The 25,674-nt window shown below is 37.4% G+C and overlaps 2 protein-coding genes across 4 annotated transcripts; one reads left to right on the top strand and one right to left on the bottom strand.

The window, feature by feature from the left end:
• The first annotated feature begins 435 nt into the window (after positions 1-435).
• On the top strand, positions 436-9,058 carry LOC119583456 (2-(3-amino-3-carboxypropyl)histidine synthase subunit 1). Of its 2 annotated transcripts, none has more exons than XM_037931946.1 (4): positions 436-575; positions 4,929-5,687; positions 6,385-6,550; positions 8,696-9,058. In XM_037931946.1, the coding sequence occupies exons 2-4, from the start codon at positions 4,939-4,941 to the stop codon at positions 9,050-9,052; spliced, it is 1,272 nt and encodes a 423-aa protein (XP_037787874.1). In that variant the 5' UTR covers positions 436-575; positions 4,929-4,938; the 3' UTR covers positions 9,053-9,058. The 2 variants fall into 2 exon arrangements, with proteins under 2 accessions (XP_037787874.1, XP_037787883.1); XM_037931955.1 differs by lacking the exon at positions 436-575 and adding an exon at positions 1,960-2,129.
• A 273-nt stretch (positions 9,059-9,331) lies between these two features.
• On the bottom strand, positions 9,332-24,456 carry LOC119583470 (ER membrane protein complex subunit 4-like). Of its 2 annotated transcripts, none has more exons than XM_037931977.1 (4): positions 24,333-24,456; positions 18,756-18,974; positions 18,348-18,503; positions 9,332-10,550 (listed from the first exon to the last, which is right to left on the bottom strand). In XM_037931977.1, exons 2-4 carry the CDS (start codon positions 18,957-18,959, stop codon positions 10,395-10,397), a joined length of 516 nt encoding a protein of 171 aa, XP_037787905.1. In that variant the 5' UTR covers positions 18,960-18,974; positions 24,333-24,456; the 3' UTR covers positions 9,332-10,394. The 2 variants fall into 2 exon arrangements, with proteins under 2 accessions (XP_037787905.1, XP_037787896.1); XM_037931968.1 differs by lacking the exon at positions 24,333-24,456 and adding an exon at positions 19,301-19,400.
• Between the last annotated feature and the right edge of the window lie 1,218 nt (positions 24,457-25,674).

Below are 25,674 nucleotides of genomic sequence, written 5' to 3' on the forward strand. Positions count from 1 at the left end.
ACACAAACACACACATATATGTACGTACGTACGTATGTGTATATATATATATATATATATATATATATATATATATATATATATATATATATATTTGTCATATATATGTCATATCTGCATTTAATAACGCAGACTTGTATTTAAGTGTGTCAAATTCACAAACTTAGGACAACTTATAATGATGCTTTAAAATCGTACTACCTATGATGTCGTGATATCTATTTTTCTTTGTCTTTTCTTAAACAGGCCAATATAAATATTATAACCTTTATCATTGAAAGGTGCAAAGATTCTCATATTTTTTCCATGAGTTATCCCGAAACTTCCCATTTTCTATATCATTATACCGGCTCCGACTTCATCGTTCAATAATATGACTTTTATAGATTTAGGTAATCAATGTGAATATCAGTACAAGAAACCAATACAGTTTCTTACATCTGATATTTGAAATAATATTGATTTTCAATATAAATCAATAAAAACTAAATATCAGCATGGAGTTCTGACCTTCGTGAAAGGAATCGAACAGTAAACAAACGAAATGTCAACACGTGTGATTCTATATATAATAGGTAAGGATTTAATACGTATTTTAAATGGAATTGAAAGGTTTGTAAGTATAAGAATGATAGTGAAATATTGTCAGGCACATGGTGAGTCATTTGAGATGTATAGATAGATTGTTCATTTTGTGTATTCAATGTATTTGATGGTAGTAGTATGCCTTGTATTTTACAGCGAATTGGTTTTAGATCGTGTTATGTTCTTAAAATTATCTTTGTTAAGAGATGATAGAAAGGAAAAGTTTATCTTTGTTAAGAGATGATAGAAAGGAAAAGTTTATTTTTGGTAAGAGATGATAGAAAGGATGAGCTTTTCTGATATTCCATTCAGTTTTAATGAGGGTAATTGTTACCAGTAACCAAGAGACTAAGGAGGGGATATAGACAATCAGTCGTCTAAAACCCTATAACAAGAAAGAAGAAGAGACTAAGTTCCAAAATGAGATTTTAAAAAAATATATTTCCTCAGCCCAGCGATCTTGGGGAAGGCGTGGGGAACTGGGGAACTGGATGTCAATAGGAACCTGCAGAAATTGAAGAAAGTGATTTATGAAACGTTAAAAAATCAGTTTTTTATAAAACTCGAGCCAAACTTTGTCTGACGAACACAGAATAAAATACCCCCGAGTGAACGAGCACAAAACGATATGCACAAAAAGTCTGCTTTCAGAAAAGGCAAGCCAAGTTTCAAACATTGCAATTATAATAAACTGTTTAGTTGCACATAAGTAAACATTGTGTATCATACAAATCCAGAAATCCTACCTAACCTTACCTACCTTCTATTTATTCCCTGTATCCCCCCCCCCCCTTTATCAGCACTTTATGCCAAGTGGCATATTTGTTATAGAAAAGAAATTGTGGAGCATACAGATGAGCTGCACAGTGACAAAGGGACTTGTTTGGAAATAGAAAGACGCTCTGTGTGACTGGCACACATCGAGCAAGAGGTCAGCCTGGCTGCTGAAATGTTACAAAAATTTCCCATACATACCATAAAAAAATATTTATTAATAACACTAATGTTCAGTGATGATTAGAGAGACACAATATTGATAAAATCATATTTAAATATAAAATCAAATGTACCCCATGTCATTGACCACAGAATGTTGAAGGTCCTGCCCTGGCAAAAGCTTAGAGGAAACTGAGGAAGTGATTGACAGTGTGTATATTTCCGATGTGGGAGGCAGTTAAGGCAAACAAATAAGTTAAGAATGGATAATAGAAAAGAATTAGGAAAAACAAAATAAAGCGCACATGTATTTGAGAAAGCAACCAAAGAGATCTAGTAGCATAAAAAAACAAGAGGAAAGGTAATGAGGAATATAAAAAATTAATGATGAAAATGTTTAACTAATTGGAAATGATTTTCGGGTTCGTCAACAGAAAACTTGACTCTTATGGCCAACAGAAAACATGATCACTATAGAAAATGAATATATAGAAAATGTATAAAATGGAGCAATAGACAATGAGACATTAAGAACTCTGGCTGTGTGAGGGTGTTGTGGACTTAGTCTCTGACCGGTAACATGCAGCAGACATTTTCGTCATTTCCTGGTAAATATGAGGCTGCTGCAGATAAACCTGTATCATTTAGTACTCTGTTTTTTATGTTCTATAAGATGGCAGTGTCCATTTTCCTCTATCTCTGTGCATTGCTCTTGGCAACATTAACTGTATTGTGTATATTGGTAGAATGTGACAACCTTATTTTTAAGTGCGTTGCTTTCGGTAGCATTAACCTTGTTGTGTATTTTGGTAGAATGTGACAATCATATTTTTAAGAAATTCCTTCACCTGCTGCTGGTAGGTGGTAGAAGTCCAAGTAATTGTTTAGAATACCCTTGTATGAATGATCATGACAATAGTGGTATTGATGGATTCTTCTCTTTCTCTGCTTCTCATACATGTAGGAAATTTGCCATGGACCCTCCCTCCCCCAAACCCCACATTCTTAGCACTGATAACAGGGGAGGGCATGAAAGGTTCTAGGGAAATTATGAGGTAAAATATGAACAATACATATGAAATATGCCACTATATCAAGTCACTATATAGTCTAATACAGGGGGGGGTGCCCCCTGTATTAGGGAACACTTCCCCGTACCCCTGCCCTGGAAGACAAAGAATTCTCCATGTACTCACAGCTGGGTAGAGAGACGTGATGCTTAGTCTGACCCATGCTCTATTCTACCGTACGTATGTGGTGGATTCTTTGTTGTCCAGGGTGGGGGTTGAGGGGAGCATTCCTCCATGGGGTGTTACAGGGGGCCCAGCCCCCTTGCAATACCTACATATTTACCAGTTCTCTGAATAATATTCATATTTCCCCCCGCAATATCCCTGGTACCTTTCATGCTATTGCGGCCAAGATTGTAGGTATTGGGAGGTTTCTGTGGCATAATTAATAAACTTATGAGTAGTAGAGAGTGAGAGGAATCCATCACTACCAATATTGTTGGGATGTGAAGGTATTTTGAATATTTACCAAAACCCATATGGCAGATAGCCATTTGAAATATCTTTATGAAGTGACTGCACCTCTCTGGGACTAAGTCCCACATACTCCAGCCACTCCTGGGAATCCAAAAACACACAGTGTGAACCAAAAGCCTTCCTTTGCCCCAAGACCCCACATGATCACTGTATTCTCCTTTTGGGGGCTCTGACCTCGGACTCCCACCCAATAACCACAGACTTACTCTCTGCACTTTGCCTGTGTAGATTATTTCATGTATCAGTATATATAGGTTTTCTCTTTCTTTATGGTAGTATCATTAGGTTTTCCTGTAAATGTATACTAAAATAGTATACATTATAGAATTTTCTTAACATCAACTTGCAAAGAAAATATCATAAATGAAAATTGTATTAATTACTATCTTTCTGTCCATTATAGGATGCAGGTGAAACTGAAACTATACCCATAATATTTTGGTATACATTGAAGTGATGACTGCACCTAGATAGGGAAAATCTATGACAATGTCATAAAGACAGGGAGAAAACTACTCTCTTTCATACACGAAATATTCTGTGCTGGAAAATGATAACATCAGAAATCAAGAAAGTATGTCACAACAAATACAGTGATTAGAGTGGGTTTGAGTGTGAAGCCCCAGGTTAGGAAGGTTTTTCTGTCATACAGCAATGTTTGTGGATTCCCAGGAGTAGGCCTTGCTTGAGTAATAGTGATTTAGATTCATTCATATTCCATTGTAAATAACTGAAAGAAGAAATAATGACTGCAAGGTTGAATGGCTGTGTGAAAAAAAATTACCCTTTAAATTTTCCACAGATTACTGAAAGCCTAGAGAAACTTTTATGAGAAATTGATTGTGTTGAACTTACAGTTAAATCTTAGTAATGGTTGCATTGAAGAATGTAAATAACTGAAAACTCAGAGAGAACATAGAGAATTGTCAGGGAGACATTGCTAGAGCAGTGTAGAAATATATATATAGTACTGATACAGTGCTCATGTGTCTAGAGCTTGTTTGAAAATGGATAGATTTAATGTTCAGCTTATATTTCTACAGTTTTACAGATATTAACCCTTAGGTAGTGGGACTGTCCACTTTTGAGCATCACAAGTCCTCAGCCACCAAGGAATCAATTAATCAGTCTTACCATGACCACACGTGATTTTCCCATTCTTTGAGAATGCAAGGAATGGGAAATGATACTCTTTTTTATTATTATTTCCATTATAGTTATTATACAGATGTTAAAATACTAATAATATTAAGAATCTCTCCAAAAATCAAGGAAAAGGGCAAACAGGTGAGATTAGTAGAACTAATTAATGATAACTAAGTATTTGTGGAACAAACTATGTGTAAACACAATTAAAGAACAAAAATTACAGTGACTTTGGTGTGTATGTCATGCTATCTCTGACTAGTGGGCTAATATAATGAAAAAAAGCTTTAATGCTTTGCACTTACTTCAAACTTAGGCATTCATCTTTGCATGGTTCTTACAAGATAACTATGAATGTAAAAATAAATCATGTAAAAGCCTACATGAATAGCAAGATACCTTGATACTTATTCTTTAAGCTATGTAATGATCTTGTTTTGCATTGCATTTGAATTCTTGTTAGTATCCTTCTGTTTTCTTTGTAAACTTTCTTTGAAACATTTAAGTACAATAATCATTAAAAGGCTAGGTTGTCAGTTCAGAAACATGAAATAGTTTTTGTTTCATGGTATTCATATCATGTATTTATACACAGATGGTGTTATTGACAATAGTTAAGTTTTGAAGAATCTAAAATTGGATTTACTGTACGAGTCTTTCATCTAAGGCTAAATTTGGATTAGCTTTTTTATATATATGTATTTTACATTTCAGATCTTTTGTCATGATCATGGAGGAAGATACACAGTCCAAGGAAATTGTTGTAGCCCCAAAGAAGGAGAGGAAGGTGTTCCGACCAGCCCGCAATGTGATCAAGGGAGTTCCAGCAGAGATAGAGAAGGATCCCAAACTACAAAAAGCCATAGAGGTTCTTCCCTCAAACTACAACTTTGAAATCCCAAAGACAATATGGAGGGTGAAGCAAGCCAATGCAAAGCATGTTGCCTTGCAGTTCCCAGAAGGTCTTTTGCTGTTTGCCACACCCATTGCCGACATAATTGAAACCTGGACTGGGGCGGAGACTACAATAATGGGGGATGTGACCTATGGAGCTTGTTGTGTTGATGACTTTACTGCCAGAGCTGTTGGAGCAGACTTCATGGTCCATTATGGACATTCCTGTCTAGTCCCCATAGATCAAACAGGTTCTATACCTTGCCTATATGTGTTTGTAGACATACAGTTTGACACAGTGCATCTTATAGACACCATCAAATCTGCCTTCCCAAGTACAGTTCCCTTGGCATTAGTGTCGATAATCCAGTTTGTAAGTTCACTTCAGAAGATGGCACAAGATCTCAAAAGTTGTGGGTATACTGTCTGCGTACCCCAGTGCAGGCCCTTGTCTCCAGGCGAGGTTCTTGGTTGCACATCACCTCCTGTTCCTGAGGGACACACCATCATATGCTTGGGTGATGGTCGTTTCCACTTGGAATCTATAATGATCTCAAATCCTGGGATTCCAACCTACCTGTGAGTACCCCATATTTTTTTCCTCTAATGGTATAAAATTTTCCTGAGAAGTACAGTGTAGGTTTTATTATGCAATACAGTACAAATATGACTTATAGCTTTTGTTGTATGCCATTCATATATCATTCATAAATGAATGATAAAAAACAGTAATGCATACTGCAGATATTGCTAGTACTTTTAGGCTATTGTAATTGCATCATTCTGAAGACCACTTCACCAAAAAGGTTCTTTACTTTGCAGACAAAAGTAAACAAATGTGTCATAATTACATATGTATGTACAGCATGGAGAGCCTCTTTTTGCATTATGTGAGGGAGAGAGTGAGATTAAGTGAATGAGTGAGTTATTAAATAATTGATTGAGTGAGTAAGTTATTACGTTTGTGAGAGCGAGTGAGTTCAGAACTGATGAACATTGATTAGAAGTAATTCTAAGATTAGAACTGTGATTTTCTCTTAGATATATCTAGGATGTCAAGGGATATGCCATAATACCATTCATAAATGAATGGTATTATGGGCCATATATGATAATAGTCTTAGAAACTATTTCATGTTCTACTCATATGAAATATTTAGTTCTGCTGATTCTGTCCTCATTTTATTTATGTGTAGTAGAACCATTCCATGCACCTTTACTAAGGTATTTTATAAAAAAAAAAAAAGAAAAAAAAAAAAATCTTCCTTCCTTCTAGGTATAATCCATATTCAAAAGTCCTATCCCGTGAATACTATGACCAGCCGTTGATGAAGAAGATTCGCAAAGAGATAATAGACAAAGCAAGCTCTGCCAAGAAATGGGGTTTGATTTTTGGTACACTGGGCAGGCAAGGAAACACAAAAGTCATGGAAAATTTGAAGGTTGGTGTTGTTTGTCTGTTGTGGAGCTTGACATTATTAGTTTACATTATTTACATATATATATTTATGTATTTCTAAAAATTATTATTTATCAAAAATTTTATGCAAATATTTTGAACTCCTTCAACAACAATAGACAATGAAACTTTGAAATGGTATTTGTGAAATAATAATCACGCTTTTTAGTTGTTGTTTTTTTAACCCTTTCCCGATGGGTAGTATTCATAGTGGCCTGGGCCTCGCTGCCGGGGGCTTATATTGTCGCCCTAGCATGCGCGACTACTCATGGCAAATACTAGCATCCCATACCATTTCTTCGTAATACTACGAGGATATGTTGTATTTTCAGTTTTCATTATTTTCTAAAGTCTCTACTTGCCATATTTCCTGATAAATCGAGACTGAAGGGTATTTTTGTTGTTATGTAGACTCCATAGTTGATCATTATTCAGTCTATAGTCTGAATAAAATAAGCAGTGTGTGGTATCATGGAGTTGATTTTTTTTTTTTTTTTTTTTTTTTTTTTTTTTTTTTTTTTTTTCATAGTAAAAATGAGAAAGTGTTAAAAACGACTTAATCACACTTTCAGTGGCAGAAAAATAATATTTTGCCATGATTGTAACAAAAAAAAACCTCATGGCATGTCCATACATACACCATGGCATGTACATACATGCCCCCGGCAGATAGTCCCGCCATGCCATGGCATGTGCGTACATGCCACCCGTCGGCAAAGGGTTAACCATTCATAAAATAGTTTTTTTTTTTTTTTTTAAAGGAATTGAAACTAAAAGGAGACTTTAAGCCTACTTTTAACGGGCTCTGGCAAGGTTAGATATTCAGCATGAATGGGTTAAAGGTCAACTTTAGCTTTTCACATTTAACCCACAGTTGCCAGGATGGCAAAAATACATGCCATGTCAGTTGTGTTTTTGGTATATTTAGTTGGTTTTACAAATAGATGGATCCACTTGTGCGTAACCCATTGGATTCAGATGCTTCACAGCCATCATGTGGGCCAACATATGGATATTAGGCTTTAGCAGTCAGTCTGCTGGGTGTGCAGCTTGTAGGCCGGACACACATGAACACTTATGTGCACTGATAAGACCCCATGGCTCTATTTTGTAGTGTTATTTTCTCTTTTCTGCAGAAGTATTAGCTTTTTTGCTATATTCCAATGTTTATATTTGTCATTTGGTTTGCTTTATTGAGATAGTAATAGACTGTTTTTCCTTACACAGACTTCATATCATCTTTCTATGTAGTCCATAACTCGGTGCAGTAATAACAACAATAAGCAACACAGTTATTTGTGTCATTTTTTCATAACATTTAATTTTCCGCAATACAACCTGCACTGCTGGTCACAGTCGGCAAGAATAAGATCCTGAGCATAGAAATAGCATCCTCCCTGGAGCCAGCACTCTTCCAGTCATGGCTTGGACGGTACATTCCACACTCGATAATTAATGGAATTAATGTTATAGCCCTTCCTAAATGCCCACTATGTCTCATAACCCTCTAAGAGCTCTGCACAATTAGGGTGAATCTTTCCTGTCATCCTGGCCTTCAGGCGAAATTCTCATGACAGCAAGTTCCTGTCTCCCTCAGCTAAATTTTACCATGACATCATGCTCACATCAGCTGCCCCTTCAAGCTAAGATTTTTCATGACGTGATGGTCACATTCACAAAGGAATTGATTACCATCTACTATCTCACCTGCTTACCATTTACCTTGATTTTTGGAATTTTTTTTTTTTTAACATTTAGTATTGATAATACCATTTTGATTATTATAATATCAAATAATAATAAAATCAGTATTAAAAGTATTAGAAAAAAATAACTGAAGGAAAAGTTAAATAATAATTTACCTAATAACTGGCTCCTTGACAGCTAAGCATTTTAGAGCCACCTATTTGTAAATACATTTCACATAGGAAAACTACAGTTGAGTTCATTTACCCAGCAGCATTGAGTTAAATAACTTAGGTTCACAGATGAATTAAAAGATCAGCATCATGGGTATGATATATATTAACTCTCCTGTTTCAATTTAGCTTAGCCTGTCTCATATCCTCTCTAACAGATATATATAATAATTTCTCTCAAGTGACATTTCTAATCCCTTACATTACAGAACCAGTTAGAATCTGCTGGGAAAGACTTTGTAATAGTCCTGCTATCTGAAATCTTCCCTGCCAAGCTGGAAGCCATGAGTGACGTAGAAGCCTGGGTGCAGGTGGCATGCCCAAGACTGTCCATTGATTGGGGTGCATCCTTTCCCCGGCCTCTACTAAATCCCTATGAAGCAACAGTGGCTCTGAAGCATGCAGAATGGCATGCCCAGCACTATCCAATGGATTTCTATGCAAATGAGAGTCTGGGAGAGTGGACCCCTAATCATAAGCCACCATGTCCTTGTGGCCAGACACGAAACACAGGCTGCAAGGGTCTCAGGTGTCCAAGCTCTAAAAAAGAGGCTAATAAAGATTGAGGAGTGTTAGTTGTTTAATTTATAACTATTTCCTTCAAAAGAACTTGATAATGTTATTAAATATATTTTTGAGGTGTTTTGGTGTTTAGTTGAAAATATGGTCTTATTTGTAGATGTATATTATTTAAAATGAGATAAAAGTATATAATCTTTTCTGTCATTTCCATAGTATATATATATTAATTTTTTACATGTTATTAATAACATATTTTTCCATGATATTCATTATGGTATTCATTTAATTCAAGGAATAATACTTGCATTACTGAGAAAGCTGTATATGTCAAATAGATGAGAAGCCTTTTTATTATATATTACATGGAAAAGGAGAGAAATCATATACATGATTTTACACCTCACTTCACATTATATGCTGGCACATAACAGTAATGTTGATAAAATAAAAAGTTTGGAATACAGTCTCTTCATTCATCTTTGGTGATCACTTTTCTAAGATACTGTATGCATAAGGTAAACAATGCCAAAACTATAAGTTACAGAAACAATTCCTTTGGAATTGTTTCTGTGACTTATGGAGGGATATGTGTCATTTAGAATGATCTTATGAATAATCAAAGAGAAAATGGTCTAGGAAGATGAAACCTTGTGTAGGTACACATACAACCCCATTCACAGTACTACGTGTATGCAAATTGTGTTACTTTCATTGAATAATTAAAGGGGACAATTCATATAATTAAATCCCCATACTTTGTTTTTATTTATTGGAAAAAGTATACATATACGACAGACATTTTTTTTTATAACTTTCTTTTTTCTCTCAACATCAAAATGTTTACATAAATAAATTTGTGGTGTGTATATACATAAATGGTCTTCTGTAAATCATATGTGAGTCAACACTTAAGTGAAAATTGCATTTTGGGTCACAGATAGTGACATTAATGAGGTATGTAATAAAATACACATGATAATGCTAATCTTATACATAATTTGAAAAAGTTTTTTTTTTTTTTTTTTTTTTCCATAATGAAGATTAAACACACATTAGGTAAATATGAGATCCTCAATGACAAAAGAGAAAAGAATAAAAATCTCAAGTTCCTTAAAAATTGCATTAGAAAAAAAATAATAAATAAAAAAAAAAAAATTAAAAAATAAATAAAATCTCACATACCACACACTTGGATATCTCTGTCTTGCCTTGGAGGGTTCAAGAGTCGCTCTGATTACAGTATATGCAACAGGATGGTGGGATCAAATGCATACCCCCCAAACGTTCTTGTAAAAAATAATAAAAATAAAAGGGATACCGAAGATGATGAAACACAACATATCATTTCCGCAGCAGCTACACTTCTCCAATGTGCCTTCTCTCACACTAGAGTGTCATACCCCCATATGAAAACTCCATCTGGATGGCCGGTTCTTGGAATGCTAGCCAGTCTGAGGCATGAGTGGGAAGTATACCCATACTATGGCATTTATACAGCGCCAAGCCAACATTTACGAAGTTCCCCAACAGATAAATCAGTTTCTGAAAGAGAAATTGAAAATTTATTACTAGGGGCTTCAACAACAGCTAGTGAATTTTAAAAAATAACTTAAGCATTAAGAATTATATATACTTTTCTTATGTACAACACAGAATTTTTCACTTTTTGCTGAATGAAAACCATCACAATACATTCTGTGATATTCATATTTATACTGCCAGTTCTAATCTTTAAAAAAAAAAAAACATACACAAACACATTAACAAGCAGTAATAATAGAAAATGTATATATTTTTGACAAAAAAAAAAAAAAGTTTACAATCCTCCACACCTAACTTTTCTAATCCTTGTATCTTACCTTATTAAATGATATTTTACATTCGAGTGTATTTTTTGTTTTATGCTAAAATATGTCAAGTATACAATAAACACTCAAGTATTTACAAACTATGCCATCTATAAAATAAAATAAATAAAAAATATATACTTCAGCTTTCAACGTATTTTATTTAATCACACTGCAACTTCTTTACATTTCACTCAACACATTTTCCTCCATAAATAATCCTAGCCATTATCATCCCCTCCCCTAAACCTCTATCCCAATAATGAATAATGATTGATAGTAATAGTAATAATAATAATGATTGATAGTGATAGTAATAGTAATAGTAATAATAATAATAATAATAATAATAATAATAGTAATAGTAGTAATAATAGTAATAATAGTAATAATAATAGTAATAATAATAGTAATAATAATAGTAATAATAATAATAATAATAATAATAATAATAATATTATTAATAACATTATAATAACTAGGTGTTGCATAAAGACACATGTATGCTATTATGTAATCATGTAACTGTATGTACATGATAGGTGTGATGCCTTCAGGGAGGTCTCTCTAGCCCTGTGAATTTCCCACCCAGGGAGGATTGTAGGAGTCCCTTGAAGACACACAGACCTCACTGCAAGCTACCTGGTTGATCTCTGCTTGGCCTCTTGTTTAGGATTAGTGACAGATTATTGATAGGTCCTCACGGACAATGGACCTCTGCAGGTCAGTCCTGCAGGTGTTACTATGGTAACTAGGGGCAGCAACTGAAGCTCCTATGCATAAAAACATGGTGCTCACTTCCAGAGTCAGTGAAGCAGGGTCAGAGCAACAGAGAGGTCATGTGATAAGATACCTTAGTGGGCAACCTTTTCATTACGAGGGTCAGAGAAAATCTCTAGGAGTAGCCAAAGAGAACCCAATGGGTGTACCAAAAATTACATGAATGCAGGCAAACCAGTGATTAGATTGCATGATATTCCCCCCCAATCCCTTGCCCGTTGTTGTCGTGGGGGGGCTTAGGAGGCGGAGACTGGGACCCAATGATGGGGAACTCCCCAACCTTGGGACTCAGCCCTCGACTCAACTAATTTTGCATGGTCTTTATTTTCCTTCCCACCTTTCGTTTCTGTCCCTTCACCAAACCCTTCTGCTATCCACCTCCTAAGGTGTGAGAGCCGTGCTGAAAGGATGAAAGGCTGACTTTGTGCCAGTCCTGAACGGCCTGAGGGAGCCATGGGCACGGTATTCCCCTGATTGTTATCTAGCCCTTACCCCTCAAGGGGACCCTGAGGGGTGGACTGTTTTTATCCCCAACATAATCCAGGCTTACCATGGCCAATAATGAAAACCTATCCCCACTATTAGGGGCAATGAGGCTTGCCCCTTTATCAAATAGCCCCAAAGATGTAAACTCATCCGATTCCCTGACCCCAGGCTCTCCTTTGACCACGGCTCGAACACTGCAACAACTACCCCCTCATCAATGCCTACTAGTACAGTAGCCAACAACCAATCCTTAAGGAACATTTCCACTCTCCCAGCACGCTCAACTTCATCACCTCTACCCCCACAACCTCCAACATCAACCACCCCATCCTCCCTTATTAATACCTTACAGCCTTATTGCCCACCTCATCTCCTCAACACTACTCCATCGTCACGCACCCGCCCTTTGACTACCCCTATCACTACAACAATATTGAATACCCTCTTCAGCGCAGCCAAATGGGACCGATTTTTCATGATCCCTCCCACAGCTCCCTACTGACAACACCCTTCTCTTCCAACAATGTCTCCAAAAACAAGTAGGTAAAGTCTCTTTCCGTAGCCGACCCGACCGCTCCCGTCTTGTCACAGTAACATCCGAAAACCAAGCCATAGCATTAACAAAACTAACAGACATATATGGTAACCCCATCCTTGCAGAACCCCATCCAACCCTCAATACTTGAACCGGAACAGTTTGAATCTCCCCAGCAAATTGCCCAATCTATGACAAAGATTGGTCAGATTGTGGAGAAGACCTACTTGCCTGTCTCACAGACTATGATGCAACGTCAGTACAATGCTACTCCATTCCCCCCAGAGGTAATCGAAAGAGACCCACTAACATAGCCAAAATTACCTTCCGTAGACATGACCTTCCCTTTAACGTCTATATAGGAGGAGAATCCCTCCCTGTTCGTCCATACCAACCTCCTCCACGTCGTTGGCGTCTAGGACACCCAGCCAAACATTGCCGTTCCACAGCCAGATGCCCACTATGTGCCCAACCTGGCCATACCCGATCTAACTGCCCTGCACAATCACGCACATGTGCCAACTGTGGCGGCCCCCATAATGTATTTTATAGGGCTGTCCCACCTACAAATTTGAGTCTGAGGTAGCAACTCTCAGATTCAAACTTGGACTCACACTACGTGAAGCCAGACAAGAAGCACGTCGACGTGGTTTCTCTCTTACTCCTTACTCCAGTAATACTGCTCATTCTACCAATTCTCCTAAACCCCCCCCCCCTACATCTAAACCCCCCTCTTCTACCTCCTACCTTCCCCAGTCAAACTCTTTTGCCATCCTAAATCCAGACACTCCAATCTCTACTACAGATATTTCAATCACCACCACAACCCCAACACCTTCCCTCTCCCTCCTCGCACTACCCGTAACAGACAAAACAAACGTTCCACCCCTCTTCCCTACCACACAATCACCTCCACCTTCCTTTACTCCTTTGCTTGAGACACCAGTCCTCTCTTCCCCCCCTCACAAGAAATCCTATATCCCCAAAACTCCCAAACCAACTCCTTAGAAGAAACCATTGAAAATATTCAAGATTACCTAATGAAAACTGACACCCAACCTCCAAATCTTACAACTCCTGCTCCTTCCACACTCCAAGTAACTGCTGATATCCATCCTCCTCCTAACGATATCCCCCTACACCCAATCCTCCTACCCCCTCCCAACACAACCCATCCCCCCCGACCCAACCCCAACCCCGCCACATTACCCCTCCCACCATCCCCTCTATCCTTCCACTCCCTCCTGGATACACACGTGAATCCCTTATGTCACAAGTATCCCTTCCTCAGACCCTCCATCTCCTAATACCCCTCCTAGTAGAACACCAACTCCCACACCTCTCCCATCTCAGACCTCTCAGTCCTTTTCCCACCCTCTAGCTGCTTCCCCCTCAAAATCAGTAAAGTATAACTATCCTTCATTGGAATATTCGCGGTTTCCGCTCCCACAGACCTGACCTTCGTCATATCCTTTCCTCTTATAGTCCATCTATTGTATGCCTTCAAGAGACCTTTCTAACACATCCTCCAATACCAACCCCCAATTATCATTTTGTCTCATCCCCACATTCCCTTTATGTCTCATCCATACTTATCAATCAGAAAACACCTTATGTCACACCTCCCTTTCAAACCAATGTCCCTTGCACAGTTATCCGTATCTTCCCTCATCGTTGGATCACAGTGATATCAGTCTACTTCTCCCATCCCACCCCATTGACTTTGTTGCTTTTGAAAATCTAATTTCCCAACTTAAACCCACCTTTCTCATAGTTGGTGACTTTAACTGCCGCACACTCTATGGGGTGATTCTATCACAAACTCCCGAGGCCGATATCTAGAGCGCTTCCTCTCCACAGCTGACCTTACTATACTAAATTCAGATCGCCCCACACACTTTGATACACGCACGCAATCTTTTTCATGCATTGACCTCGCTCTATGCTCCCCTTCTCTTCATTTAGATTTCCACTGGTCAGTCTTAGACCACTTTCCCTATAGTGACCACTTTCCAGTTCTCCTTTCTCCTACTTCATACGTACCACTCCCTAACTCCCACGCTGGTGTTTTGATAGAGCTGACTGGCATACTTTCACTTCACTCTCTGCTATTCATACCCCTCCATCCTCCCTCACTTCCATTTCAGAAATGATACAGTATTTCACAAATACAGTCTTAAGAGCTGCACATACAGCTATCCCTCGAACCTCAAGACCATATACCTCCAAATGTGTTCCATGGTGGAATTCTGATTGCACTAAAGCACTTCGCTTAAAACGTGCAGCCTGGAACAGTTACCGCTACAAGAGAGGTACTCCAAATCAACTATCAGCCCTTATCTCCTTTAAAAGAGCATCTGCCAATCTCTGTCGTACAATCTGGAATAGTAAAATAAATAGCTGGCGAAATTATGTTTCATCAATTACATCCTCTACATCTATCTCAAATGTTTGGCGCCGAATCCATAAACTATCAGGCAAACATCCCCCCCATCCTGCCCCTGTCCTCCATATTCGAAATACCCTCATTTCTGATCCCCTCCAAGTCGCTAATGAACTGGGTGATTATTTCAGCCAGGTCAGTAGTGGTTCTCACCTATCTTCACACTTCTCTACTATTAAGACCACCAGAGAACGTACCCCCATTATCTTCACCCCATCCTCTGATGAGTCCTATAATGCCCCATTTTCTTCCTCTGAACTCATTGCTGCCCTACAATCGTGCCGTAACACTCATGAAGGCCCTGACGGTATTCACTACCGTATGCTCCGGCAACTCCCATCTTCCTCCTTATCCTTCCTCTTAAAAATTTACAACCACATTTGGACATCAGGAAATTTCCCTTCTAATTGGCGAGAAGCTCTTATCCTTCCCTTCCTGAAACCCAATAAATCGGGTACCCTTCCTCAAGACTATCGCCCCATCGCACTAACTAGCTGCTTGTGCAAACTATTAGAGCGAATGGTGAACTTCCGCTTAATGTGGTATCTTGAATCTCACAATCTTCTCTCTCCTTCCCAATTCGGTTTCTCCGTGCCAGAAGCACAGCTGACCCCCTTGCTCATTTTGAGACATATATTACATCTGCATTTGCACGCCATGAATCCGTACTAGCTATTTTTTTGATCTAGAAAAAGCATATGATACGACATGGCGGTACCATATCCTCCAACAATTGTCCTCTCTAGGCATACGTGGAAACATGGGTGTCTTCATAAAGTCCTTCCTCTCCCAACGCACTTTCCAGGTCAAAATCGCCTCTGCCACATCATCTTTCTTTCCCCAAATCGAAGGTGTCCCACAAGGCAGTGTGCTCAGTACCACTTTATTCCTTCTTGCTGTTAATGATATTGTCTCAGTTTTACCACCAGGAGCCCGGTCATCACTATATGTTGATGATTTAACCATCTATGCCTCTGGCACATCCATCCAAATCTCTACCAATTTCTTCAATCTGCAATCTCATCAGTATCTTCCTGGGCCACAAACCATGGCTTCCGCTTTTCTACCTCTAAATCTTTCTCCATTCTTTTCTCTCGCTCACGTGTAGGTCCCCTACCCCCACTCTTCTTATATGGCACTCCACTCCAATGCCCTTCCTCTGGCAAATTCTAGGTGTCATTTTGACTCCAAACTGTCCTGGCGAGACCATATTCTACACATTAAAGAAAAAGCTCTCCGCCGTCTTCGAATCTTAAAAACTCTCTCCCATATATCATGGGGCTCAGATCGCAAAACTCTCCTTCATCTTCATGTTACTTTGATCCTCTCCACTCTTGATTATGGATGCCATATCTACTCCTCTGCCTCAACTTCTCTCCTTGCCCATCTTGATACAATCCATCACTGTGGTCTTCGCTTAGCACTAGGCGCCTTTCGCTCCTCCCCAGTTGAGAGCCTGTACACTGAATCAGGCATACCATCTCTATCTCGACGTCGTGCCCTTCTCTCTCTCCGATGCTATGTTCGATTCCACCAATTTTCCCTCACTAAACTAAATATCCCACAACCCCTACTTCTTACCTTAGCTTCATCTCCCCGATTACCTACTCCTTTCTCAACACGCATGGATACCCTCCTCTCACATTCCCCTTTCCCCCATCTCCAACCTCTCCCCTTCTCTGTCCATTCCGTCCCTCCATGGCTCATACCTCACCCCCATATTTGCTCTTCTGTTTTCCCCGACCCACCAAAATCAAATATCCCTCCTACTGTCCTTCTCACACATTTCCTTGACCATGTCTCCACTCATTCCTCTAGTATTCATGTATATACTGATGGCTCCAAATCCACCTCCGGTGCTGGTTTTGCAGTAATCTTCCCAACTCGTACTTTCAATACTCCCTTCCTCCTGAATCCAGTGTCCTTACTACAGAATTGTATGCACTCCTTTTTGCTCTAAAACACATATACTCACTTTCCTCTTCCTCTTTTACAATTTTTACTGACTCCCGTAACTCATTAACTCTCATAAAGTCAATACACACCACCAACCCCTTTGTTTGTAAGATCCAGAACTGGTTGTTCTACCTATCCACACGCCATAAAACAATCAAATTTTGCTGGGTGCCCAGCCATGTTGGAATCCCCGGCAATGAACAGGCAGATACACTAGCACGCCACGCCTCTATGTCCACATCATACCAACCACGCTTCTCACATATCCCAGCCACGGATTATTACCCCCACTTTAAGACCTTCTTGTATAAACGATGGCAATCTTTTTGGTCAAGCCTCCGCACTAATAAATTACATTCTGTAAAACTATCAATCTCCTCCTGGTCAGCTCCATTTCATCGGAACAGACGTTGGGAGACTGCTCTCGCCCGCTTACGCATTGGCCACACCCGTCTAACACACTCCTATCTGATGTCACAATCTGATCCACCCTTATGTTCCTTCTGTAATGTTCCCCTTTCAATCCCTCACATCCTATTATCGTGCCCACGTTTTGAAACAACCCGTACCTCTGCTTTCCCCCATCTATCCTCCCTTCACCGACCTCCCAACCTATCAGACATCCTTTCAGAATCCCACACTTTCTGCTTCAACAACCTATTCTCTTTCCTCAAACGCATACATATCCTTCATCTAATCTAACTCCTTACCACACCCGACCCTAACCCTTTCACTCACCAATTCCTTTGCCCAGCTTAGACAACTAATCACTAACTCAACCACCCTTCCCAAACATTAACTATAGTGCTACATGACCTTAGATGTCTAGCACATTTCTCTTGCTTTTAACCATTAACCATTAACCATTGCATGATATTTATTGAGGGGAGGGAAAATAACAACTATCTCAAACTACTGTTGAGAGGTGCCGACTCACTCATTCAGTTGGTCAGGGTATTGTGGGCTGGATTTTTGTACAAATATCAGGCAGGGTGATGGGCCATAAGTTCGGACTCTGTAGGCCAAATCTGACCTGTAGGCCACAGGTTGCCAATCCTTGCCTTAGTGAGTGCTAGTGTTGTAGGGCCCTGACTACTTTATTTGTGCATTTTTCGGTGACTTGTGACCAGTGAATAAATGTAAGAGCAGAAACATTCTTTTGGACTACGCTATCATTACTAAGTTCATCTGGAACCTCGCTTTCTACAGAGGTGAACTACAATAACAATCATAATAACAACAACAACAACAACAACATTAATAGTAATAATAAAAACACCTTCATTCATTACCTGCAGTGCTGCATGAGTTCCCTCTATGGATTTGAAAGTGGTGTTGGTGGCCCAAAGAGCTTTGATGGGTCTTAGCAGCATCATGCCCACCATCATGATTGGGAAAATACTGATGCTGCTCCCAGCCATGAACATGAGGAAGAGGTTCATTGGGACCTGAAGTTGAGAGCAAGTGGAAATTATTTTTAAGTATATGGCTTTGTAATCTATGGTAAAAATCTGACCAAAAATACTCATGAAAGAAATGTTCCTGAATTTTGAAAATTCTATTTGCTGTGATTTTTTCTTACTTATTCAAACCTCAGCATCAATCAAAAAGAAAAGAAAAGAAAAAACCTAAATGCTGGTAATATTTCCCTCATAAGGCAATTTACTACCCCAATCCTTTCTTACACAAATTACCCTTACCGATTTGAGAGGGCTAAGAGCTATATCCCATGCCTTCTTTATGACCAGATTAGGGTCGCCTTGTCTGTTTGCTTCTGCGTGGACCTGGTTGACAGAGCTCATAAACCCCGGTGGTGCAGGGAGGTTGTCACTGCCCCGTTCCCCTCTGCGACCTGATAAATCAACTGCCCACTTCCTTTTGCTTGTTATGGTGCGGTTGGCCATTTTCCGTTTAGAGGGCTGTAGAGAAAAATTAGGTTTTAAAGTTTGCTAAAGAACCATATGTGGTGGCCAACAATCTCCATACCTTATTACATGTTTGGCCTAAGACACCTGCTACAACCAATAGCAGTGGGAATATTTGCATATGTGAACCAGCATAACCATCTTTTGATGTCCCATTCAGCAGTCACACCTCTATTTGCTAGTGCTTACACTCTACGTATATAAGAGAACTCTATTTATCTAGATACGGTTACTTTAATTAATTGTAATTATCATGATATAGGACTATTTACTTAATTGATCTATATAACCTGACAAAATCAATATAAATAAACTCTTACCATTTTTTGTGGTGTCTGTAGGCTTTAACATAAAATCAATGAACAGGTTACAGTCGCAGTAACTCACTCTCTTTCTTAAGCAAAGATTAGTCATGATAATATTCAGTGAAAGACTTATTTTGTTTTTCTTTATGAGCAAGAACAATGTGCGTGTTCCTGATTCATAACAATTTTTTAAGTCTAAAAACAAATTTGCATTGCTTGGAGACATATTGATATACATTTTATCAGGTCTCATAACAATGTTACTCACGTTTCAAAATAAAATTTTCCTTAACAAGCTTACTGACACAACACAAAAGGAATAATATAGTCATGGCGAAAGTAGGTATTTCTATCCTTTCCATTATTTACTATAAATGGCATCTCGGCTACATATCTAAAGACTCCAAATCTCAAAAACATTTGTTCTTTTAAGCAGAAAATGGCAGGAAATAAAATCATAAATGTATGGTTAAGACAGATTATACACAAAGGTATTTTTAAAAATTAGGTGTGCCATGTAAGATAAAGTAACTAAAATTGCAATTATAGATAACATCCCCACTCCCTAAGAGGACTCAATGAGCCAATTGACATGTATTAATGTTGTTTTTTTGTAATAATCTTATCAGTGAGAGGATTTGTGCCAATATTACCTGTATTTTCATTTTTCCAACCTAAATTTTCCCCTTCCACAGCTTTTCCCTTAAGGCAGTGGGTCTTAACTTTTTTGGGCTGTAACCCAAAATCCTTGACAGTGTGTTTGATATTTTCCTCTGTATGACACTTCATAAGCAATCCATTGAAACCATTTTCTTTACTATTAATAACAAAGACACTGTATAAATATTACCTTTTTTTCATTGAGGAAATTATGTAATAATCTAATAATGTAATAATGAAATTTGTATTCTCAATGTTGTACATCTAAATATTCTTATCTCTATGATAAATGTTATTTATCTTAGAGATAAGATTTTTTTTTTCCTCTACAATTCTTGTTATAGTATGCAAAATCTGATTATCAGCAAGTGGAAATAAAGAATGGAAACTTTTCAAGCACAGTGTAATAAAAGTTGAACCAGAGAATGTGGTTAAACAATATTAAAAGGTAAGAATCTGCTCTTTATAATAGTTTTCATGCTGTAGTTTAATATGTATTTTGCATATTTGCAATATGCTGGGGACATCACAATCTGCAACTATTATTATTACTAGGAATATGAAAACAAATTGTAGAAATAAGATATAAAAATAGTATTTTAACATAGTGATCATAGCCCACACCCAAAAGGAATTACAAGCTATATCTTCCCAAACATATGTGATTTATTGGTCTTTGCCAGAGTATGAAGCATGAATGAATTTTTTTTTTGGTAATATTCAGCACAGTACACAGGACAAAGTTCAGAATGTACCATTAGTACTCATGGCATTTTAACTAAGAGTAGGAGATTGGCAAGGAAGTGTTTGAGGACTGTATCTGCATGTCAAAAAAACTCTTTTTCTCTTACTGAAATTCTCTTTCTCATTCTTCTCTCTCATTACCGAACTCACAGACCAGCCAAGCACCAAGAATTGGCTTAATTGAGATATGTGGGAAAGAAAGAGACAATTTTTTTGCCCTGGTTAATCTTTAGTTCGGATACACTAAGCTAGTGTAAATTGAAGATATTCTTGTTAAGGACAAAAATGTGCAGTTGTCGGTCTAAGAAATAAGATGCAGACATGAATGGTAATACCACAAATAAAGGAAAAAGCTTGCAGAATGTACTGCTTACAGCCAAAGTCCACTCAGTGCTCCTGAGTTTCGGCTCTATCTTGCTGTGCACACCAAGGTAAAGACAATGTTTGCCGGGGTTGTCGGGTTGCCATAAATCCTCCCCTCGGGTTTCTTATATTTGCATTATATGACAAATTTGAGTAAATTTCTAGAATAGGTACACTCCCTAAAAAAAAGTATCTTGCCTTGGGAGTAGATGAAATTGAAACAATTCCAAGGAGTTGATTCAGAAAGGTTGGTACTTACTGTTTTCAAAGCTCATTAAAGATAAGGCTTCATAATGTGTTTAAATATTGTTTTGGAGTTGATATGGTGAGGAACTAACATCATGGCTATATTAGCAATGGAGACCTCACAGACCATTCATAGCTTAATTCTGCGGACTATCAAGAGCCAAAATGTCAAGATTAGGTATTTTGAAGCCAACCGTGTCTCTGTTGATACAGTGACACCAAGCAACTGGATCCAACAGAGACAAGGCCTAAAGTGGGCTCCCTAGATAAACAATGGAGGAAGATCAAGTAAATGTCATTCAAAACTATAAATCAATGTCCTATGTGAAAGATAAATAAAAGCTTGCACTGAAGTGCATGAATACCATGAGCTAATGAAAACCATTTGATACTCAGTAGCAGTATTGTAAAGACATGATTTCAGCAACACGCCAATATTACAGGTGAGGATAGGTGAGGCTGACTACTTGAGTTACAGCAGCTGAATTGGTTTTCCCAAAAAGCCCTTAAAAGATGAAATGATTATAAAAAATACGTACTATATCATCACTGATTTTCTGGTTACTTTTAAAACTCACATCAACCAGAAATATCACCCAAAATCACCTTATAAACTCCTAAACTATTATAAACATTCATTGGGTTAGGCCTTCAGCAATTTTAGTAAACCATTTTTTTTTTATCTTGTCCCTATTAATATTTATGGATACTTTCCTTCTTCTGTTATTGTTAAAGATATTTATTTAGTCATGGAAAATATTCATTATAAAAGCTTAATTTATTTCATTTTGTTATTATCTACAAATATTTACAATAAATATTAGGTTTATTTACAATAAACCTAAGTCGATGGTCATTATGAATTTTATCTTATCTTTGTTACTTTGAACTACTACATATCATAAATCTATGCAAAACATTAATTATAAGACTTTTTCTTATCTTTCATTGTCATCTATAATAACAGTCAAAGTTTTCAGAACAGGTAGGAATAGTCCAGATTTAATTGAAACACTGTCATAAGGTACTACTATACTGTCGTCTATTAGAAGTATTTTTAATATAAACTTAGTTTTGGATTTAGAGCACAATGGAAAGTATACTGTACATTAATGCACTGACTTCAATAAAACATATATGAAAATGTATATAAATAACAGTGAATATCATGATGCCCCTCCTCAGTGTTAAATCGTGTTATTTTCATCATTATTTAGCATTTTTTTAAAATTTTTTTTTACCAGCCCTTATGCACCTGGCAGAAGAGGTACCTGTTATCAGCTTGTCAAACTATTGACACTTGTTTGCACATACTTTTTCAGGTTTCTATTTGCCTAATGACAAATAAAGTCACTATAAATGATACTTGTGAGGAATCAATCAATACCAAATTCCATAAACTTTAAGAAACTGACAAGTTTTAGGAAATAAAACAAACTGGTATGAACATTCAGTACAAATTTCTGATACAGCTACAAGGACTTAAACAATGCAATTATACACTTTAACTTATTACTTTCTTATATGTTACTACTTTCCTTTCATAAATATATGCAAAAAACTATTATCTATTAGAAATATTTTTAATACAAATTTAGATTTGGATCTGGAGCTCAATGGAAAGTGTACTCTTCATTAATACATTAACTTCAATAAAGCATATATGAAGATGTGTGATATATATAATATATATATATATATATATATATATATATATATATATATATATATATATATATATATATATATATATATATATATATATATATATATATATCAGTGAATTTCAGGATGCCCCTCCTCATTGTCATTTCTGGTACTCCCTCTTTCTTTTTTATGTTTAGCTTCTTTTCACATTTAGCAGTTTTTAAAATAATTTTTACCAGCTTTCATGCACCTAGTTACCTGGTAGAAGAGGTGGCTGTTATCACCCTGTCAAGCCATTGCAACTTGTTAGCACATACTTTTTTAGGTTCCTCTTTAATTAATGCCAACAAAAGTCAATATAAATGACACTTAACCAAGGATGTGGAGTCAGAGTTGGAGTCTGTAAAAATGTTCCGACTCTGACCGCAATATAAATTTCAGGGCCTACTTAAATTGCAAAAATCCCACTTTTTAAACACATCGCACATTTAATTTCCACCAAAGAGAATGAGATATATCACTTTCCTTTCATCATATATGTAATTTTTTAAAGCATAATGATTTTTTTTTTTTTTCAAGAATAGACAATAAAAAAGTGGCAATAGCATAGCTATAACCATTTGACTCCAGGACATGGAGTTAAAAAGTAGCCTGCATTTGTTATGAAATGCATTTTTTAGAATGGAGTCGGAGAGAGAGTTGGATACACAGGAGATCAAGAAGTCGGAGTAGGTGTTTTGAGCAACGACTCCACAGCCCTGCACTTAACTGCAAGGAATCAATCAATATCAAATTCCATAAACTTAAACAATGTATTTGCTTGCACATTTAGTTGCTCTGGCAAAGGCCAGGAAACCATCATGATGTTTATTCTGGCAAGATGTAGCTTGCCAGAACAACTCTGACACCTTATGAGCAATGTAAAAAAGTTAACAGCAGGCCCCTCAGCTTAAACACCTCAAGGAACCCAACCTAAACGCACAAAATACCATGCAGATCGTCATATGAACAACATACCTTCTAAACCCCCTGATCCCGTACCAATTACTGAAATCCCCCAGCCAGGGCCTTCTGTATCCTTTGGTTTGAGGAAATTCAGATCAAATTATACTTCTGCTCTTTAACCAGAATACCATAGGCCAGTAGGCGAGGTTGATAGTATGAGTTATAGCAGCTGCTTCCCAAAAAGACTCCAAAAGACGAAAAGATTACAAAAAATAAAATAAAATAAATAAGCGAAACACCATTTCTAGTTTTCCGGTTGCTTGTTAAACTCTCATCAACCAGAAATATCACCCAAAATCACCTTATAGACTCCTAAAGCACATCCAAAGTTTCAAATCAACCAAGCAGTAAGACTTAACGGAAGGAAAAGGCTTAAACTTACCTAAAAATATTAAATGTATGGGAGATGGGCTTTACTGTCTGCTGTTTACGCTGAATAATCAGCTGACCACCGTTCGTGTAAGCGACTACCGTATATATATTTTTTCATATTTGTCTATTCCTTTACTATTCATTTTGTAGAATGAATATCTTTAACGCTAAAAAAGAAAAAAAAAAAGTAGGAGACAAGAAAAACGGCCGGTTTGTTAAAATACCGAAAGATCCCAGAGATTATAAATACATATGAATGTGCATATGTACAGAAAATCGATATATCGACATATCGATATATATATATATATATATATATATATATATATATATATATATATATATATATATACCTCCTCTACTCCCTGCCTTCGAATAGCTTCTAGCACTGCTGTACAAATACCAGTAGTACTAGAAGTTATTCGAAGACACGGAGTAAAAAATTTATTAGACGATATATATATATATATATATATATATATATATGTATGTATGTATGTATGTATGTATGTATGTATGTGTGTGTGTGTGTATGTGTGTGTGTGTGTGTGTGTGTGTGTGTGTGTTGTGTGTGTGTGTGTGTGTGTGTGTGTGTGTGTGTGTGTGTGTGTGTGTGTGTGTATGTGTGTGTGGGACAGCAACCATTAAGTTCCACACGGAAACCGCAAAAATACTAATCAAGAAAGGTTTTAGGGCGACACCATCTCACCAAAACTGTTTACAGCTTGCCTTGAGGAAAATTTAAGAAACTAGAATGGAACGGAAAGGGTATCAAAATAGGAGACGAATACCTAAACAACCTAAGATTTGCAGACAATATTGTTCTCGTCAGTGAAATTGCAAATAAAATGCAGCAATTAATAAACGATCTGAATTGAGAGTCTGAAAGTCCGGACTTCGGATGAACAAGAAAAAGACTAAGATCATGTTCAACAGTAGAGTTCAATTCGAACAGAGGCGCTAGAGATAGTTGGCAAAGTATATATATCTAGAGCAACTCGTCAAGACAATCACATCTACTAAAGAGGAAATAAAGCGACCATCAGTCTAGGCTGGAGCGCCTTTGGCAAACACAGTAGCATACTAAGAGGCTCCTTGCCAATGTCTAAAAAGTAAAGTCTTTAACCAATGCATCCTCCCAATTATGACCTATGGATCAGAAACATGGACCACAACCATATTACTGACGACGAAACTAATAACTGCCCAGAGAGGGATGGAGAGGATGCTAGGATTTAGCCTAAGAGATCAGATAAGGGCGACGTGGATCAGGGAACAGACAAAAAGAGATGTACTTGGATTCATCAAAGAGAAGAAATGGCAATGGGCAAGTCATATATACCGGAGACAGG

Source organism: Penaeus monodon, chromosome 2 (genome assembly GCF_015228065.2).
Source record: "Penaeus monodon isolate SGIC_2016 chromosome 2, NSTDA_Pmon_1, whole genome shotgun sequence".
NCBI classification, from domain to species: domain Eukaryota; kingdom Metazoa; phylum Arthropoda; class Malacostraca; order Decapoda; family Penaeidae; genus Penaeus; species Penaeus monodon.

Coding starts and splice junctions, on each gene's coding strand:
- LOC119583456 (XM_037931946.1), top strand. CDS start 4,939: ATGATCATGGAGGAAGATACACAGTCCAAGGAAATTGTTGTAGCCCCA. Junction 5,688..6,384: donor CCTGGGATTCCAACCTACCT/GTGAGTACCCCA, acceptor CCTTCCTTCTAG/GTATAATCCATATTCAAAAG. Junction 6,551..8,695: donor AAGTCATGGAAAATTTGAAG/GTTGGTGTTGTT, acceptor CTTACATTACAG/AACCAGTTAGAATCTGCTGG.
- LOC119583470 (XM_037931968.1), bottom strand. Junction 18,504..18,755: donor CTCTTAGCCCTCTCAAATCG/GTAAGGGTAATT, acceptor TCTCAACTTCAG/GTCCCAATGAACCTCTTCCT. Junction 10,551..18,347: donor GAACTCATGCAGCACTGCAG/GTAATGAATGAA, acceptor TTTCTCTTTCAG/AAACTGATTTATCTGTTGGG.